At 37.5% G+C, this 21,358-nt stretch overlaps 1 protein-coding gene across 1 annotated transcript; it reads left to right on the forward strand.

Moving 5' to 3' along the window:
• Positions 1–1,160: 1,160 nt before the first annotated feature.
• Positions 1,161–20,562, forward strand: cacng5a (calcium channel, voltage-dependent, gamma subunit 5a). Its single transcript, XM_085408665.1, has 7 exons — positions 1,161–1,246; positions 11,070–11,310; positions 12,022–12,063; positions 14,656–14,742; positions 17,007–17,147; positions 17,638–17,783; positions 18,028–20,562. Exons 2-7 carry the CDS (start codon positions 11,115–11,117, stop codon positions 18,289–18,291), a joined length of 876 nt encoding a protein of 291 aa, XP_085264791.1. The 5' UTR covers positions 1,161–1,246; positions 11,070–11,114; the 3' UTR covers positions 18,292–20,562.
• The last annotated feature ends 796 nt before the right edge of the window (positions 20,563–21,358 follow it).

Genomic DNA, 21,358 nt, shown 5'->3' on the forward strand with positions numbered 1-21,358 from the left:
CAAACATATACACCAAAATATAAATTCTGGTAATATCCTTTGGAAGAGTTTTTTTATATTGTGCAAAAATATAACAAAGTTGGTAAGTTAATATTGTATTGTAAAGACCCTACAGAGAAGTCCCAACAATCAAACGACCCCCTATGAGCAAGCATTTTGGCGAGAGTGGGAAGGAAAAACTCCCGTTTAACAGGAAAAAACCTCCAGTGGGACCAGATTCATCTGCCAGCACTGGTTTGGGTTGACAGGAGGACAAAAGAGGTGCTGTGGATGAGGGTCAGAGATGAATAATAACTCATAATTTAATAATTAAATACAGAGTATTGCACCCTTGATCTCTGGCTCTCTTCCACAGCTTGTCTTTTATCCTGTCTTCCTTGTCTCTCCCAGCCGGTCGCTGCAGATGGCTGCCCTTCCCTGAGCCTGGTTCTGCCGCTCATAGGGGGTTATATGATTGTTGGGTTTTTCTCTGTATGTATTATTGTAAGGTCTACCTTGCAGTATAAAGCGCCTTGAGGCGACTGTTTTTGTGATTTGGCGCTGTATAAATAAAATTGAATTGAATTGAACTAATTTGAACTGAACCCTTATCATTGTTGTAAGTGACTTGTTGGGTGATCCAGAGAGAGCATTCTTCACACGAGGTACAAGCTGTTTGGGGCTTATCCAGATAAAAAAAAAAAAGTCTTTTTCAAGAAATGGCCAAGGCGGCAGCAGAATTTGCAACAAATATAACTTAACAGGCTTATAGAGATAGTTTCAGCGGTCAAAGGGGGTTAGATTGATTATAAGGTAGACCACAGAGTCACAAAGATCCTTGCAAAACAGGTCATTTTTAAAATTTTATTTTATGCATAACATTGTGGTAAATCCTATAGCAGAGCTTGATTTTTGTGCTGCTGCTTCATATCAAAACAATATCTGCTGAAATCTTATCGCTGCATGTGGTTTGAACTACAAATTCACTGATCCATATCACGTCACTTCACCTCCCTCCCTCCCGTTCACCTGAAGAGAGGTGGAGTGAGGAGTTGGGGTGCCACGTGCCTCACTCCACGCGGGCAGAAGGTATTGCTGTTTTGGATAGTAGTGGTGCGCGAGCGACGCAGCTGCGGGTCAGGTTCAGTTAACGGGCTTATTTCCAGCCAAAGCCGAGATAACGCGGAGCGACTGAACAGGAAGACAAGAGAGAAGATAACAGAACACCAGGAGAAAGGCGTTTCATCGACGAGTCTTCTTCGCGAAGGTAAATTATTTTTAGCCAACTTTTCCTTGAGTGTCCACTGTAAGCAAGTCGTTACAGAGAATATTTCGAGGAGGAGAAAGCAAAAAAACAAAAAACAACAACAACAAAAAAACCACGGAGTACTTTTCCTGTTGTTGTTTTCTCCCCCATGCTACTAATGTTTTTGCTTAGCTCCAATCAGACTGAGACTTGTTTGAAATATTAACATGTAAAACACATGTTTTCTCTTTGTCTCCATAATTACTGTTGAAGCCTTTACTAAGCTTTGTATGTGACTATCCTTTACTCACATCTGCATGTGAAGACTGGAGTTGCTTTTCTCTGACACATGTTAGCGATATTCAAAAGGATTTGTTGCACGTTGATTAAAACAAAAACTTAGAAGATAAATGTACGCCTTAAGTGGCAGTCGAAGAGAAGCCGATACCTCCCTTATGCCGACTCAAAGTCTGTTCGGTTATTACACCCTTTCAATTGTGTCACAATGCCGCTAATCGACACGTGAAGTGCTGTAACTTGCAGGAAAACTAAAGTATCACATGTGTGACAAAGAATATCGCTCTTAGATTTTTTTAGGATTAGAGGGATGGAAACGAATTAAAAAATAGAGTCGTTGAGACTTTTAGGCAAAACCCACGGCTTTAAAACGGAAAACAAGACACATGCAGTATTTACTGTGCGCATTCCAGAGCCTAGGGCGTGTATTAAAAGGACAGTTGAGGTATTCTTGTTTAGCATCAGGTTTGGTTAAGTTTATCACTGATTCAATACGAGAACGTGTGTGAGTGGTTCAGTACCGCGGACAGCGGTTTAAGCCGGAGCCAAAGATTAACTGGTATCAGTAGCCTAACAAACAGCTGGCTGATTGCACTACAAACAACAGTCTCTCTGGCTAAATGACATAATGATTTGTTGAAAACTCCGATCGAGATTGAATATAAGGCTAATATATTTGCTTTATGTCATCTGACATCTAATAATTACTTGATTTGTTGCTTCCATTAATATGATGGTGGCCATTCAGAATGATTATGTGTTATAGTTATGAGGTTTAAAATAGTAGATAGTTTTGTGGTGTTGTGATGGAAAATGATTCTGTAAGATCTGATACATGTGTACATTATAATCTGACCTAATACAAATCATGATTATTCTATAGTAAAGTAATACTAAACTAATCCTTGGCATTTGTATAATTTAAGATTTAAATAGGCAGCTTGTGTCATTGGGTCAGTGTGTCAACCAAACAAACATTGTTAAAACACTCATTCAGTATGGGGATTATTTCTCAACAGTTTCAGACGCATACAGGCTGCATTGTGGATACTTGTGCATTTGCCAGATGAGAAAGTACTTGTTGCATTGAGGTACATGTAGGTAGTTTACAGTCTATTATTATCTGGACATAACGGTTCAGGCTGTGACTCAAAGACAGAAAATGTGACTTCATGCACTTTCAATTGGGTCTATTAGATTTGCAGAATTAGCCCCTCACATTTTGTAGAGCTTTTAATTTTTCTCCGCTGTAAAAGCCTCTTTAGCCACATAGCTCTTAAAGAAGCTCAAAGATGTATCTAGAGGTTTGGTATTTAATTGAAAGTCAGTCGACCTAAATCTTGGGGTTTTTGTTAAGCACTGATTTTTACTGATCTCATCATTAAACTTCTGCAGGCACTGTTTTCTTTCTGTGCCCATGTCATAAATGCCATAAATTAAATACATGTTTAAACTCTGGCTGGCAGTTTTTATGTTTATCATGGCAGCCTTGTAAAACATTATTATGGGCCACGTTTCAAACATGATAGGATCAGAGACTGTGCTACACAGGGTTATACAGCCCTGTCCCTGTGTCTTGCCATTAAAATAATCAATTCTTTTCTTTTCCCCATCCTTATTTCTTTGTTGTTTACACATAACCAATGCTCACAGTTGTCACTCATGACAAAAGCAAAATGTAGCTCCTTTTTGATAAATGTGAACAATTTCCATGTTCCCCTGTTATCTCTGTGGCAGAAAACATTGCAATCACCTAACACTGACAAAAAATATAAATAACATATCATTAGTAAATAGATCGGTGTAGGTTTAATCCATGATTTAATGAGCATATCTATTCATAAAAGAAACCCACGTACAATATGTCTTTTGTCAGAATTGCAGGATTTATTAAATTAATTCTCTATTCCCAGTGTGGGCACAAAGCACGAGCAATTAAACAAAGTGCATTAAATAAGTGTTCCCCATTGCATCAGTTACTGTCCTGGTAGCAAATCACTTGGGTCAGCGATCGGCCACCCTCTAAAAAGCACCCCGATGGGAATATCCCCAAAATGTAAACACAGTGCTCTCTGCTGATCACAGCTGCCATGTGCCCAGTTTTTTAAACACCTATTCTGAGTAAGACTCTCAAAGTTGCTGTTAAAGTTTTACCGGAGTTTTAAGCATTTCTTTCTGGGTCTGTGGAAAATTAAAGTAAATGTATTGTAGAGTGTAGACAGGATGTACTTTAGGATGCCTGTTCTAGATATATTTTATCTCCAGTTACATTTTGAGATCATTCTGTGCCTATGTGGCTACATGTAGTATGTCTTTTTAATGTTTCCTTCTGTAAACCTTTAAAATGTATTTGCCTCCCCGTGTCTTTCTCCTGTTTCCTTTCTATCCCCTCCCCAGCATGTAAAAGTGCACAGCCAAATAGGAAGCCTTGTTTTGGGACTCACTCATCAGCTCATTCATGCTTAACTAATTTGTGGGCCTCTCTGTATAGCGTTGCCTGGCGACAAGGTCAAGTCAGGCACTTATAAATAAATGGGAGACTTGTTCTTACAACAAACATGAGGAAATGATGTTAGTGCTATTGCTGTGGGTCACTATTTTATTTTGTGCCAGAGTCAATGAAGTGTCTACCCTTTTAGAGATCACAAAAGTGCCATTCACTCGTTTTATTAAATAAAGTGAACCTGTCTGTGCTCTTTGTTATGAATATGTCTAAGAGAAAAAAAGCAGTTCAGATAATTGTCCCGGCTTTACACAAAGTCATGGCAAAGGAAATGGGGTATTTAAATGGTCTTATATATTTAAGGGTATAAGCTATAGCCTTTGTTCAGCCTTTTGCTACTATTTTATATTCTGTTTATTTATTATTCTTAGAAGATATAGAGATCAAGTGGAGAGGCAAGAAATCATGATATTATATGATGGCATCCTCAAGGGCTGATAGTTCAAAGCCAAAATGCTTTGCTAAAAATCATAAGGGAAGCACATTTGGAACAGAATTAAACGCTTGAGCTATATCCAGCTCTGTATCCAGAGCTGCCCTGTCAAATTAAGATGATCTGACATTACAGAAGAGAGATGGACTGCATTTTGATACAGAGTGCTTTAGAGTCCCGAGAGTGGGAGGGAGACACATTAGGTCAGCTGGTTAAACTGCCGTAGCAACATAGTAACACAAATTGGCAAATTTTTTCACCAAACTTTTTTATTTTAAAAATACTAAAACTATCCTCTGTCTATGGAACGCCAGGACTGCCATAATGAATTAATTAAATACACCATTAAATAATTAATTAAATGTGTCAATAATTAATTAATTACATGTGTCATAACTATTTATTTAATTAATTAATTCCAATTTTAATTAATTATTGCCACATTTAATTAATTATTTAATGGTGTATTTAATTAATTCATTATGGCAGTCCTGGCGTTCCATATCTGTCTTGACAACTTGAACTTGCACCACCATCACCACCTTTCTCTGCTTCGTGCCAGATGAGGCATTGTAAGCTGTCTGGCCTACAGCAGAGATTGGGCTTGGACTATAGTATGAATTTTGTGATTTTAAGTAGGCATGCCTTCAAGCAAGAGTGGAGGCATGTCCAAAATTAGACCACTGAGAAATTATTCCTGCTTGTTAGCTATGTGCTTGAGGCTGGTGTGGATCGAAAATGCTCGCTTATACACAAGAGCATGTAAAGAAATTGTTACAACCTTAACTGTTGTTTATGGTACCTTGCTTAAAAGCCAAGACTATATGCTGATTTGAAGTAGTCTTTAAAATAAGGAAACTAAACTCAGTGACTTATCTAAATGAATCATTTTAATCGAGATAGTAAAGGTAAAATAATTGTGTCATTTATTTGGGTTTGTGTTATTCTATTGTATTTGTATTTCTTAACTCTATCACGGATTGAGGAAACATAGAAAAATAGCACTGCTTGAAACCCCTTTATGACACGTTCCCTCTGTAAGATTTATTATGTGTGAAGTGAGGCTAACAGAAACTGGCTGTAGACAACTGGCTCTGCAATGATGTGTTCATTCACAAGTATAATTTGTGAGATATACCGTATGACCCACTTCATGGATATTTGTAGATCTGATGCGTGGCTGAGCTTGTGGATATATACTGTTGACATGTGTTTCCCCTTTAGTATGCCTGCTGAAAATATATAAGCAGTTCCCAGCCACACAGTGATGGGGCTGCCAGCTTCACCCAGCTGTGACTGTGGCTTGATGACATGGCATATCTCCTCTCTGTTGCTTTGGACTGCTATTGTCCTTAGGCTCCCCCAGCCAGCCCTGGCAACATCAGCCAACAGGAACTAACTCACACAGTGTTAGTTGCCTGTCCACATCAGAAGCAACAGAGGGACATGCACTCAGCCACGCTCTTACAGCCACAGTAACTGGGTCAATAAGCATGCCAAAAGAGATCCGCGCTACGACACTGACGAACCCTTGACGCAGAAGAACAAATACACAAATTCAAATGAGGGTGTTCATTGCAAGATTTCATAGATTTCACAACCATTTTGTGGCATTTTGAATTGAATTCCAAATACAACTTCAAACTCAGCTGTGATGGACATCATCTATTCTTCATGGTAACATTGTGACCATTTTAATTTGTGACTGCATATTTTAGTTGACAATCAAAGGTATCAGTCAAAAATCATGAATTTTTTATAGCAATGCTATTTCATGAACCACGAAAGGACTACTGACATATCATAATTATACAGAGATATGTTGATATAAATAATAATTTCATTTGGATAACTTACTACAATTTGTGTTCAAGTTACAATATATTTTTTATTACCAAAAAAATATAGATCAAAATGTGTTTTCTTGCTTTGCCATCGTTTGATGAAAAACCTCTGGATTTTCAGTTTAGGGAAAATGCTGTATTTCTGGCAGTGAGCCATTTAGATTAGGGTTGACAGGAGGGTCGGTGCATATTAAGGAAGTAGGCAGAAAAGGAATTGCCCTACTTTTGGTGATGATGTGCCCTTTACTCTAGCAGTTGTGTACATTTCCTTTACTTCACCTCTGGGCCCCTAGTGGCCTTGTATCACATTAGTGGCAGAAAATGTGAACATTATTTACTTTCATTCAAATTAATTAGCAAATGTTTTTGCATTTTGAGCATTCTGACTTCCATTAACTACATAAACATCCCCAATAAAACTCATTACTGACATTTTAACTTGCTTATTTTTTTAGTGCCATTTCTATGTTTTTGCACGAGCACGCAGCTTTTGAGAAGACGGCAACAAATACAAACCTCGCATTTATTGATGGATGGTTTCTAGTCACAGGTTCAGACATTTTCCTCCAAAGGCAGTTCTGATAAGTATGCAGGAGAGGGGTGTTTTGTGTACTCCTTTGATCCCACAACAAGAGCCAAAGCTTTGGTGCCCGTAGCTTTGAACATTTAAAGAGAAAGCTTTCAAAATGAAAACACATTTTTCTCATCTAAGATCAGTCACAATTACTGTCCTTTCAAGAACAGAACAATGAACAGAATTATTAGTATTAATGAATGACTGGTTATGGTAATTGTGTGTGTGTTGACAAGTGTGTTGGATCTCACTGATTATGATGGACTAAGAACCTTTTTTTTTTTGGTGCTGTCTTTTCTACTCCTGGTTCCTGCTTTTCATAATAGTAAGAAACACAAGCTAGGACAAACCTACATGTAGTTTATTTTAACAGATTATAGATGATAGATGAAACTGAGTGCTTAAGTCTAAAGATGACATCTGAAACTAGAATACTTGTTATTTAGTTTTTTTTTTAAGGAATAATGTAAAAGAAAAGAACAAAACATGAAAAATAATACCAGGTCTGTTAGTATGGGACCCCTGAATGAGGGAATTATTATTATTGGTTGCACATTCTATTAACTGGTATATGTTTGCAAATAATTTTATAAAATACTCTTACGGAGTAAAACGTAACACATTTTGCAAACTCTACAAACATTTTTAACACTTGAAGCATAATTCAGCCAGACACTACAGGGACAGTGATGCAGAAGTTCCTCCATTTGCCAGTGCAACAGTTTCCTCATAATAACCATAAACTGTGACAATAGAGACAGGATCATATTATATTTTTATACAATGCAATTTTCACTTCCTGCCTAGCGTAGGGAGAAATGGTTAAAACTGTTTGGAGAGCAGTGGTATTAATTTATGAACTCATCTGTAAAAAACATTGTTAGATTAATACTTAAAACTTGTCTTGTGTTCAGTCCCTATGGCGTGCTAAAATGCTTGCTTAAGCAGCTTCTAAAGATCCCAATTTGTAATTTATGCATTTGTGATGTCACTTAATGTAAACTGACAACAAATGACTTGTGATTTCCCCTTTCACAAATGCACAAATGAAGGCTTTGTTGAGGTTAATTAAGTCAGATGAAACATTATTGAGTATTTGGTGGACTAGACCAAACATGAAAATCAGCACTGCTCATTGGTTTTCATTGTTTTTACTTTGTCAGGTAACACAAAGTCAACCATGGTTATTTCTAGTCCGAGACACTGATTTTTATTGAAAACAGCTTGTGATTTTATACTTCTTTTTTCCAGTAAAAAGGCCCCAGAGCTGTGGCTGGTGAGGGAAATGGCTGGCTGATGGAAGTTTAATGGACAGAGCTAGAAGTGAGACAGGTATACTTTACGAAGGCAGAGTGAAGGTGGTGAACAGGGCAAGGCAATTGGCACAGTGGAAATTGGAGAAACTGATCCTGAGGGACAGGAGATAAAGATTACCACATGCGCAAACACACACACACACACACACACACACACACACACACACACACACACACACACACACACAAAAAAAAAAATAGATCCAACTTGTAGTGTTAGCACCACGTGGAGGTGACTAAAGGTCTTGCAACAATTGATGTAAAGACCAGAACCTTAAATACTGCTGGAATTTGATGACTGGCTGATTATCAGGTGTGCAGGTTGAGTGACCAGAGAGATGGGAACTTGGTGCACACACAGAAAGGCAAGAAACATTTTGGACATCAATGCAATTGTATTTAGTCAGATATTAGCTGAACTATTTTGTTTGAAACAGCTTCAGCTGTTTATTAATAGAGACTTTTTCTACCAAACACTATTACAATTTGATGCCATGCACACCATGCTGAAAAGTTAACAGCCACATTGGATCTGATACAAGCACAAATTTCTACGAATAAATATCTATATCCACACCATGTGCACACCATGTTTGTCTTGAAATGCTCACTAATTATTAGCCAAACAGTAGTAAAGCTTGGAAAAAGTGCAATGCAAACTAGTTTTCTTATTACATCTTGGAGTGTAGCTGGACAGTTGTTGCAGACAAGTCCATCATTTCCATTCAAACCATGACTGTAACAATATGCTACTGACCAAAGCAATGAGTCTTTTTCCAACCAGTTGTGGAATACACATTTTTCTCTAATGATAAGTGGTTTTCAGGGGGTCACTGACTTGGGCCAGCATGACTGGGACTTTAACAATCATTTTCCAACAACTACCATCAACCTCTGGCATCCTGTCACATTGAAACTGGGTGCCAGATGGTCATGAACTATTCTCTTGGCCTGTGTGACTGGGGTCTTAGTTATTTGATTCTACAGTGTCACCATGATTGTCACACCCTTATTTACTGATGGACAGAGGGGGCAGGGGTTGCTCCAGAATTTTTTCATAGGGGCAATATGGGGGCCACTAAAAATAATGGGGTGGCACACCAAAAACAGAATTTCCCAATTTATTTATGCTGTTGTCAAATATAGGTTACTTGAAAAAAAAAATGGCAAAAAAGAAAGAAAGAAAAAATCATTTGCCTAGTTAATTCCCTGCTATTAGAGTTGACATCTCTGATAACATGTACATATGAAAACCAAATAAGATTTTGAAATTCATAATAATCTGTTTTAACTGATTGACTGATTAATTTACTGGAAATTCTGGGTGGTGTGCAGTGCCCCCCGGCAGCCAATGTCCCAAGAGAATGTCTGAAAGATCATCAGAAAGCCTGGAGAACTGTTGATTAAAAAATATTTTAAAAAATGAAGGGTTGTTCAAGACTGTATATTTAAGCACAGTCACTACTCCAGTGTGTGGGTTTTGTACTGTACAGCTAAAACAGCCCTTCTGGGTAAGTGAAGTACACAAAAAGGGTTACTGAGTGGAATGCATCCATCTACTTACAGCTCAGTAGCAATTGCCTGAATATACAGCCTTTATGGTCATTGTAAATGAATAGCTGCTGATTGCAACAGAGCCAAGAATAGCTTAGGTTTAGTAATAGTCCTTTTCCATTAATGCTGCTCCTGTGCTTGGTGAATTCTGATTACTTACAGTATGTGCATTTCAATTGCTTACAACTGGCATCACTATATGAACTGTGTGGTTTTGATCTAAAGTTACTATCCCCATCAGACTTTGTTTTTTCTCTCACTGTGTGCTTTAACTGGTTGAGATGCCCACCCTCAGATGACTGATACTTCAGTGGTTAACTTCTGTTAAAAGGGAGTTTTTCCTTCACATTGTTACCAAAAGCTTGCTTAAAGGGAGATGATCGTCTTTCTCTCTACTGTATTACATGGACTTTTCCTCACTATGCAAACTTGTTCCTCACTACATGCTGACGGTTGCATGGAGATCTCACTCTTTTCTTCTAACTTGGGCTTTGTATTAAGTCTTCATATAAGGAATTGTTGGAGGAAAGCGATTTCCAAATGCGACGAATTTTCTGAAAAGTTCAAAATCCTTTCACAAATTCTCTCTCCATCTTCTCAAGCTCACAGTGGGTGCTCAAAGTAGCAGCATGCTGAGATCTCATTATGTGAAATCAATTCCTTTCAACATGTATCTCAGCCTCCCAGCGCTTTAGCTTCCGGCAAAAGTGGGCTTCAGCTAAGAACAGAGCCATCGTTTTGTTTGGCAAGCACTCACATTCATATGCCGTGACATACTGTATGCCAGCTGTAGTACATACATAACAGACAGTTATGTATGTACTACATAACTGCTTTAATAATCATAGACATGATTATTAAAGCAGAAACAAATCAAAACAAACTCAGTTTTGTAATTCTCCTTTGTGTGCAATCAGTGCTGTTAGGTACATTGCAGGAGTGTTCTTTCTGCCTGGAAGCAGTCAAGGGTAGTCAAGTGAAAAACTTTCCTCAAACATGCTCTACTAAATCTTTCGTCCTGCACAGTTTGGTTATTTAAAGATTAATGGGAGATTTGAAAGAAAGAGACTCATTCCCAGATTTAAAATTCAGCAGAGATAATACTGTCCTATCTGCAGGTGCGTTTGTTACTTTCTGTTTCTACCTGATCTCCATTTTCAGTCGTAAGCCTCAGTTCGAGTGAAATTAAATATTGCAGAACGTCACACATGACAACACCCAAAGGCCCAACCACCACCTCTGAGCACCGAAAAAAGTGGATTTTACAAAAAAAAAAGGAAAAAAATAAAAGTAAAAATGTTTATCTCTCTCTCCCTTTCATAGCTCCATTTTCCGCCACCGGTGCCCCCCTGCTCTTGAGGCTGTGGTATGAGCCTATGTGGCAGGAAGGCGCTAACGTTGCTGAGCAGCGTGTTCGCCGTCTGCGGCCTCGGCCTGTTGGGGATCGCCGTGAGCACCGACTACTGGCTCTACCTGGAAGAGGGCGTCATCCTTCCTCTCAACCAGAGCACCGAGATGCGCATGTCGCTCCACTCTGGTCTGTGGAGGGTTTGCTTTTTGGCTGGTGAGTTAGTTTGAAGTCAGAATACAGTTTGAACACAGTAGAGTAGATTTCCTGTTAGTCTCAAAAGCAGTAACAAAGTGGAAATAAAATCGTGATGCCATCTTTCAGAACTATTTTTATTATACACAGCTAAGTTTGAAGCACACATTCACCAAAATTTTTTGCATTGTCTCGTTTGCAGTATATTGTGCATTGCATTTTTTCCCTCTCATTTCTTTCCTTTTTTTACTTCTCTTTAACCACTAGACTGCTGCAAGTATAGAAGATGTATTTTTGTTTTTGCTTTGCACTTGAATATTTGAGCATGAACTTTGAAACTTTGCCTTCACCTCTGCATAGCTTTATGATCCATCACCTTACCTGTATACTATCTCCAAACTGTTTTCCAGTCCTATGCTGTATCCTTCAAAATCACTTTTCCTGTTGATAGAGAGCTATTCAAGACTGCTTCTCTCATGATTTAACCGATTGCTGATTTACATTCAGTGGTGCCAGATGAAGTTTTGGTTGGTGCAGACACTCCTCTCTGCTCCTTAACTGGACTTTCCTTTTCCTTCTTTTTGACCTGCATTTTTCACTTTACCATTCCACATTAAAAGCAACTGCAGAAGCACAGCACATTGCATGGATAAACACCATCTTAACATGTTCCTCCACAGTTCTTGATTGGAAAATATTGGAAATACTAACCGTTTTAAATCTTTTCTTTAGAGAAACAACCGTCCAGACAAGTGTTGTCCCAGAGTAAACCAGGTATCCATTCTTGCTCTTACCCTCTCGATTCCTCCAGTAATCACAACAATTTACTGTACTTGCAATACTATGTTCTGTTATTTTGCTGGATATCTAGATACCAAAGAAAAAAACTCCTTTATGTTTTGTATTGCATCCAATGATATTTGTGCTTAGGTCTTTAAGATGCTTTTATTAGTTATGCTACAGAAGCCAGACGTATATTAACCAATTAAAATAACATGCTTTTTCCTCTTTTGCTTGGTCATTAAATTGATTTTGTCTGATTTTGCTCACAAGTACAGATCAACACAATGTATTTAACCCACCGTAGGAGACATACCAACAGTTATAATCATACTGACTCTTCTTTTTTATTATTGGTTTAACTTTCTTTGATCAACTGTTTATGCATCAGTCAGGACAAGAAGGACATGTGTCTTTCAGGAGTGTTTGAGCTTAGTCATACTCTAAGTCAGACGAGCTGTCTTTAGATTGTTTCAGAGTTCACTTTACTTGGTTAAGTTCTGGGCGCTGCCTGGGAAAACCGTAAAGCAGGTTTTTCCCAGTATTTCTGTAGATCTAATCTGTTCTGGTTTGCCAGCTGCTGGAGTGTTAAAACAGCTGGAGAACACCAGCTTCTTTCTGTCTAGAGTATGAGATATTGCTCACCACCAACCAGTATTTCTTGTTTTTAACTGAATGTCCACATCTAGGGAGATTAGCCACACTCCATTTTCTTTGTCTAGCTTTGCATTAAATTATAGTTATTTCTAAACTACTAATACTAATTTGTAAGCCTTTCCAGTCTCTTTTTTAAGAACAGCAAACCTAAAAAAGGTGTTTCAGCAAACCTGATTTTATTGATTAAATTCCATCTTTACAAACTTGTACTGTTTAGCTTAACATTTCACTTTAGCCAGCCTACACTGGGAATGGTTCAATTATTTTGATCAGTATGGTCAGGAAGAATATTTGTGTTTTTCTTAAATGGTAACATAACCTTTAACATCAGTCCACTTACTGTTGATTTAATCTATACGACAATTGAGCTGCTTCGTCCTTGTTCAGGGTTAATGGTTAAGTCTTAGTAAATATGTTGGGATTCCAGTTGTGATTATGTAAGAGATGTTCTGCTGCCATGAAGCAGGCCTTTGGTTAAAACAAACTAATGGTTTAGTGTGTTTTTTAGGGGCAATTGAGTGGCCTTATTGCCCACTTAATTTGACCCAGAAACAACCAGTGCTTACCATCACAGTGTGTAGTTACACCAGTGAATGTGAATGAGGTTGCACGGTGTTGTGGCAGGTGAAGTATATCACGTTTTACAGTTAGTATTTTATTCCAGAATCAGTTATTATAGAGAATAATAAAAAATAAGAGAAAAATTGAAATAATAACATAAGTCTTCATCATGAAAGTTCTGTAATAGTTGTTATTTTCCTTTGTTGGGAATAAAAAGAAAGTGGTGATTAGTAGTAGTACAGAAATGCTGTTGACTGGAGTACAAAATATTTCATGACCAAAGGGAACCTTGGACTTACTGCATAGTGGCTCAAGCTTTTACTTTATGTTAAAAGAAAAGCTGATACAATGAGCAAGTTTGAGGGAGATCTGCAATGACTTACATATGTATACACAATGTGGACCTGAACTAGTCCAATCAGTCTGCGTTTACAAACTTCTCCTCCATCAGTTTCTCCTGCTGTCTGTCTTATATTCATATGCAGACATATTAATCCTAATGTCTGTTAAATATAACTATGTCATGATATAGTTAGGTAATTAACTAACAAATTACAGACTGTATTTGCGCATATGTGCAAATGTAGACATACTGTATGTGATATCACTAAGAAGTGGGGGCCCGATATTTGCATACACAAAGAAACCCTAGAAATGCACAATAAAAACTGACTTTTCATTAAAGTGAAAACCAGCAAGACTATAGACATGGGGTCAATAACTGGCTAAATCCTTGGAGAACAGTCTCAAGAATCTCCCAGATTTGTTTGATATATTATATTTTTCTTAAATAGCTATGCAAAAACATAACACATCCTTATATGTGTATTCTGTGGAAGCAGTATGAAGGTAATTACATATGCTGAACCCCAGAATATCACCTAATCCAACACCTCATAGTGTGTGGAGTTAATGAAGTGATGAAAAAAATCAGTTGGTGTGTTTTGCTGCCACATTTTGTACTGTATGTGTCAGCGCGATAAGGAGAAAGGTGTTAAAGTCTAATGTTGGGTGTTCCTCAAACAAATACTGACAGCATAAACTGTGTAGAAGCTATAAACTCCCCATTCTCTTTCTAAGTTGACTGATTTTAAGTGATATTTAAATTTAAGAGCCTCACAGAGAAAATAAACTGAGCTTGGTCCTTAGATACCACTTGCAACTCGTCGTTCCAACAACTTGTTTGAAAACATGACATTTGTGACATTTATTCGTTTTTGCCATTATAGGTATTCATCATGTCAAGACATCCATGTATTCTGCATGTGTATTGTATGACCTTCAGGGTTGGATTTAATTAATCGCTTGTGTACAAAAACATATACTGAAATTTCACTTAATATTTTTTTTCCCTGTGTTTCATTCCAGGAGAGGAGAATGGACGGTGTTTTACCATTGAGTATGTGATGCCTACTAATGTGCAGATGACATCTGAGTCCACTGTTAGTGTACTCAGTAAGTAACTGTTCACATGTCATGATTATTTCTGACCATTTTTCAGTCTATTTTCTAAACTGAAAAGATGCCATTTAGTTTAAAATGCTTCACCATAATAGCATCTAGGGGCACAGCGGTTTTAGTCATAGAAAAATGTACCGTACCAAAGCTACTGCACAGAAATGCAGAACCAAGATGATAAAAACATAAATGTTTTATATAGAAGTGTGTGAAAGAACTGTGTTAACTGAAGCCACATACATTTGTCAGAAGTCTTTTTTTTTTTTACAAGACAATGATTCACCCCAACCGGTCGCAGCAGATGGCCGCCCCTCCCTGAGCCTGGTTCTGCCGGAGGTTTCTTCCTGTTAAAAGGGAGTTTTTCCTTCCCACTGTTGCCAAAGTGCTTGCTCATAGGGGGTCATATGATTGTTGGGTTTTTCTCTGTATCTATGAAGCGCCTTGAGGCGACTTATGTTGTGATTTGGCGCTATATAAATAAAATTGAATTGAATGATAAGATTATTCTTAACAAACACTCAATTCATATGTAAATCCTGTTTTGATATTGTAAAGTCTAACAGGATAACAGAAAATAACTAAGTTTTACCTGAGTACAACTCACATGAATTAAGTCCACACCTCTTTATTTATTTTATTTATTAACCTTTATTTAACCAGGAAGATCCCATTGAGATTAAAAACCTCTTTTTCAAGGGAGACCTGGCCAAGATAGGCAGCAGCAAGTGTCTCACAGTTACAGAAATTACTCAAACACAGGCAGCAACAACACACATGCAACAATAAGTGAAAGAATACAAATAAAATAAAAAATAAAATTCAATAAAATTCAAATAAAATAAAAAAAGTCAGTTAAAATGATAATCAATCTAATTGAAACAGTTGCATGTTATGGACTTGGCCTCAAGGATTCGTAGTTTAGATTTAAAATCACTTAATGAAATGAATTCAGTCATTCATTCATTGCTGTCCTGTCATCTCATACAGTATGTGGGGTTTTTTTTAGGATGGAGTGATATTGCAATTTGTGGAATAATCCCCAAGGCAAATGCATGCAAGACAAATACTGAGTGTTAATGAAAAATTCAGTGATGCTATTTAAATAACTCCCTACATGGTGAAAATGCATGGGCATACATATACGCATTAGCATTTGGCACTTTAAGTTTAAATCTGTGGAGTCTCACCAAGTCAAGCAAGCAAATTGTAGGAAAATAACATTGCCAAGCTATATAAAAGTCAGTTTTTCCAGAGCCTGCAATTATATAGTTATACTGAGTAGGTGCAGTAACTCAAAGATTAGCACACTCTTTTATGCTGTTATGTGGGGGTTGAAAAAAAACTGACACAAATGCAGAAAAGTTGAAAAATAAAATGTAAGGGATTGCATTTTCTGGAAGAAGCAAATAACTAAATGAGAGCCACAGGATGAGTTAAACAAAATTCCAGCAAAGTACAAGCTAACAATAATAATACCTAAAGACATGAGGAAGCAAGCAGGAAGCTGTGAAGAGGGACAAATGGCCAAAAGACAAGGGAAACAACAGGAGAGCATAAACTGACCAGCCATTTAATTAATTAGGACTAGAACTAGGTTGGACTTCCTCTTGTTTACTCAACTGGCTGAATTTTTTGTGCCATAAATTAATCGAGATGCTGTGAACAGTCCTCAAGGATTTGGGTCCAGATCTGGTGACAGTGGATGTTTAAAACATCAGTTTAGGATGACATTGAAAGTAAACCACTGTCCAATGTATCCGCTAGCCAAATGTTTATGTTTTCATTCAGAAAAGATTTTTGAATATTTCTTGTAGATTTCAACTGGCAAGATTGCCACTGAATCCAAAGTTTTACCAGCTAATGAACATTAAAGCCAAATTCCATTAAGATTATGGCCTTAGACATCTGGCCCACTTAGCTAAAAGGCTATATTTTGGGGGTAATGAAGAACACAATGGGGGTTCGGGAAAAAGTACCAGAGACTCTAAGAGGTCTTTTGCCATTTTCTCACAGCGAGCAGGCCCTGCTCCGTCTTAACATAAAAGAATCAAAAGTTAGTCAAGGTAATTAAACACTAAATCCATGAAAGTGAGGCATAAGATAGACCGACTGAATATTTCATGCTGCTACTACAGCAAATTTTAATAAGAAAAATAAATAGATACAGATATTGAAATTTTATATTAGCTAAGATAAGGACCCATAAAACACACTCAAACTCATCAGTTTATTTTCTTTTTGCTTCCCTTCTCTCCTTTTAGAGATGATTCGCTCTTCTACACCCTTTCCTCTGGTCAGCCTCTTCTTCATGTTCATTGGTTTTGTACTCAGTAATATCGGCCACATTCGACCACATCGCACCATCTTGGCCTTTGTTTCTGGAATCTTCTTCATCTTGTCAGGTACTTGATTTATACTTACTGTATCTGCACTAGTTGGACAAAGTGGCGCCATGTGTGCATGCACGTGTGCTTGCTTGGTGGGAGGTTGGAGGACAAGGTTCAACTGTGCTACCATCTGTTGCACGTCATTCATCTTGTCACATTATAATCTGTAAAATGAATTACAGTATGCCAGTGTTGCAGCTACCAGACCCCTGCTGCACACAGCAGGAAAGTAAACAAAACTTTCCAATTTTTTCACAAATTTTGCAAACCCTGGTGTTTGATTTCATACATCTGTGGCAATGGACTGAAAACACATGCATTCACAGATTAAGAGAGACTGTGGCCCAATATATTTGTGCATGTCCATCACTGTCATATGAAAGAATGATTGTTTTCATTAACTCTGTCTTTGGAAAATATTATGCAAACTTATGCAGCTATCAGTGATGTGTACCTTTGCTATATAAAATAAGTTTTAATCATTTCGTCTCTCTGCCTTCCACAGGTCTGTCTTTGGTTGTTGGTCTGGTGTTGTACATCTCCAATATTAATGATGAAATGTTGAACAGGACCAAAACTAATGAGGCTTACTTCAGCTACAAGTATGGATGGTCATTTGCGTTTGCTGCCATCTCCTTCTTGCTCACTGAGGTAACTTCAGAAAGTCAAATAGTATCTCACATTTTACAAGAATGTTTCAAAGCCACAGTAATATTTAACCATTTTCTGTCTAACTAATGGTTTTATGTACATAAACTTAGCACTGGTCTCAGTTTTGTTTGTATAGATTTAATCTCATCACTTGCCTTGTACTTCAGGCATTTAGCAAATCTTGTCCTTATAGCAGCTGAAGATGTACTGTGTCCCAGCCTTAATCTGTTTATTCCCTCCCCAGACGGCAGGTGTGATGTCAGTGTACCTGTTCATGAAGCGTTACACAGCAGAGGAAATGTACAGGCCCCATCAGGGCTTCTACAGACCTCGTCTCAGCAACTGCTCAGATTACTCCGGTCAGTTCCTCCATCCAGACGCTTGGGCCGGACGTGGTCGCAGTCCCTCCTCCATCTCCTCCGAGGCCTCACTCCAGATGAACTCCTCTAACTACCCCGCCCTTCTCAAGTGTCCAGAGTATGAACAAATGTCCTCCTCACCCTGCTGAGGCAGATGAGGCGCGGTTGTTTCACTGATGGGGTCTGTTTGAGCTGCCTGAATTTTGACATAAAATTATTGAATAATTTAATATTATCCAGCTTGATCTTTCCGCTTCAGCTGTTTGAACTATCTTTACCCTCTCTACCATTAAGTTTTTTAAGCAGTTTTTGATTTTGTAGAGAGCAACAGTAAACTGAAAGTCGCAGGTTCACTTTGTTTCCAGGCTGTACAACAAGTGACAGAGGAAATAGTTTTACCTGGTTTTACTTTTATTAGCTTTTTCTCAAGTTTTTGTGTGAAAGCTGGCTGCCACCCTGCTAGCTTTAGACTCTAGGTAAGAACTGGATCAGTAGGCTCTGTATATGTAATTATTGTAGAATCTGCAGGTTTTTCCTCAAATGCAAACATTTTACATCGATGTAGTTTCACGTAGAAACAAGCAGCTAATCAGAGGAATCACATAGTGTAGCTGGATGTGCTTCAAACATCCCGGGTTCTTGTTCTGAGAAAATGTTTCCTCACTCTGATTCTCTTATCATGTGATAATTGAGCAAATAGCGTGCACTTGCCATTCATAAAGGTTAACAGGGTTCAGAAAATCAGCTAATAGGGTTCAGAAAATTGCTTCTCATTTATTCTATAAATGTGCATGTGCAACAGCGGTGTTAGTGTGCACAGGCATTACATGCTCACATGCTCAGCTGTTTCTAATTAAAGTAGCCTCAACTGCAAAGCGTTGCACATTTTGTTGCCATGTACATCTTTGTATGCACATCACAGTTGTTTCAGACGTGTTCATGTGAAGGCTCTAAAATTCAGCTTTGAACATTTTCATGTTCAAGTGCAGGCTTAAGGTTATGAAACAGCTGTGAATCACAACTGCTCAGATAATTTTACTGATGTTCCATCTTATAAATAAACAGTTAAAAGATGTATTTGTTGGGTCCAATGCAGTTGGTATTTGACATTTTTATATGACTTTTAGTTGATTTTCTCCATGTCTGTACACCGAATAAGAACCGTTTGTTGTTGTGAAGCCATGAGAGTTTTGTAAACTTTTTAAGCACTATCAGGAATATGTCATTATTTTGTATTTACGCATAATATTACTCATTTTCAAGCTTGTTCGCATTGGTCCATCTAAGAAATGTAAATGTTGACATCAAAGGATGGGTTTGCATTATAAGTTGCTTGTTCACACATATGAGATACATTATTTCAAAGGCCTAAATACAAACACGCTAATGGCTATAGAAACTGAGTGTTTTATTGTACATAGGAAACAAACTAATGCTTTATATGCACTCATATCTCGTCATGAATTACATACAGGACTGCGTCACACCGGCGAATATAACTATCCGTATATAAACAACCCTTTTACTCAAAGAGGACCTATAATTAATTTGTGCACTTATTAGTTTTGAAACAAATAAAACAAGAAGGAAACAAAAATATCAGAAAGGCAACAGTGTTTGAGTGTTGCTGCTAACTTAGAGTTATAAACTATTAGTTTATAAGAGAATGCCAAAGGGGAGAAGTTGAAGTTTGAAGTTTCTACTTGGATGTAGAACGAGTCAGTCAGGTTGTATTAAATACCATTTTCAGATGGGTTTATTGTGAATGTAAGATGTGCAAAGAAGATGCTGCTAAGTGGGATGTTTCTGCATATAGTGAAATACCTCTCCTATAGAGACACTTCAACCAAGTTCTGTAAGCGTATTTTTTTATTTCTCCCTCAAAAAGAAAGAATATTCTTATATGTTAACAAATGCACCGCAGTCCTGAGTGTGCCAAGGAAGACACTGTATCCAGGTTAAGCACCAGTGTATTGAATATACACATTTCATGCAGTATAAGTGTAAAAAAAACATATTACATAGCTGCATTTTGTCTTGTTGCAATAATTTTGTGTTAGTTTGACATATAAATAAAATTTTACTTATTGTCAGTATATGGTGTGAGCTCCACGTGATATTAATGCATGCAACATTTCATCACTGGATCACATTGTTCCACCTGCACAAGTACATAAAACTAACAAACACAAACTGTGCCAAGTTAAACTTTCACTCTTTGAAACTACAGTATACACACCCATTCTATTTTCTTTATTTTAAACACTGTAAATATAAAATCATCTATGTGTATAGATTTTTTTTGTATAGACATCTATTCATGTAAAAACTGGTTGTTTTATTGTTGGGTAGACTTACTTGCAGTATATTTGACAGCTGCTTTGCCTCCTGCTTCACATTGACAGTGTGAGCTTTTTCATATTGTTAAGCTTACATTAATGCAAAGTATCCCAAATGGTGTCATGAAATGTTAATATGTGTATTTTTACATTCAGTCATATTCATGATGTTAGATGTGCAATTGACGGTGTGTTCTCTCAAATAAAATTATTATTTGATAAATACTCACTGCATGAATCTACTAAAGTCTGAGTTTATTGTGCATGCATATCCCTAAAGGGTCCTTCAAAATTCCAAAACTCTGAACCTGAAATCTCTAAAATCCATGACTATTACAGCTAAAAATGACGATAAATCTTAAAAACAGCAAGGCATCCTTAAATTCAATCATGAGTATCATATTCAAGAGGAAACTGTTATTTACATCTGTAATAGCTCGTATAATATTTATCTGTTCTGGGATCACATCAGAGTCTTGTTGCTAAGTATCAGTAGCAACAGACATAATGCTGGATGTGGGTCAAAAAGCGGCTTGCAGATGCTCAGCAGCTGTGGGCAGACTGAGAACTGCTGAGAAGACTGAGAACAGCTGCATCGGGGCTGTGGCGCTTGATTTCATAGCTTGCCTAAATTAATACTCAGTTAACTGCACAAAATGAGTCAGGGAAGGAGACTGTGGCTCGATCAATAACACAAAACAACAAACTAATGCAAGGAGATTGACCCTTGTTACTCTCAGGCAGGTAAAGCCATTTGCTGTGGATGTTTATTGCCATTAAAGAAAATGATCTGCTGGTAAACTACAAAGTATAGTAAATGTGTAGTCAAGTACCACCTTCTGTTGGCACAGAGTGGAAATGCATAACAAATAGAAAC

Source organism: Rhamphochromis longiceps, linkage group LG6 (genome assembly GCF_057381845.1).
Source record: "Rhamphochromis longiceps isolate RC_006_pf linkage group LG6, R_longiceps_female_GT1.1, whole genome shotgun sequence".
NCBI classification, from domain to species: Eukaryota; Metazoa; Chordata; class Actinopteri; order Cichliformes; family Cichlidae; genus Rhamphochromis; species Rhamphochromis longiceps.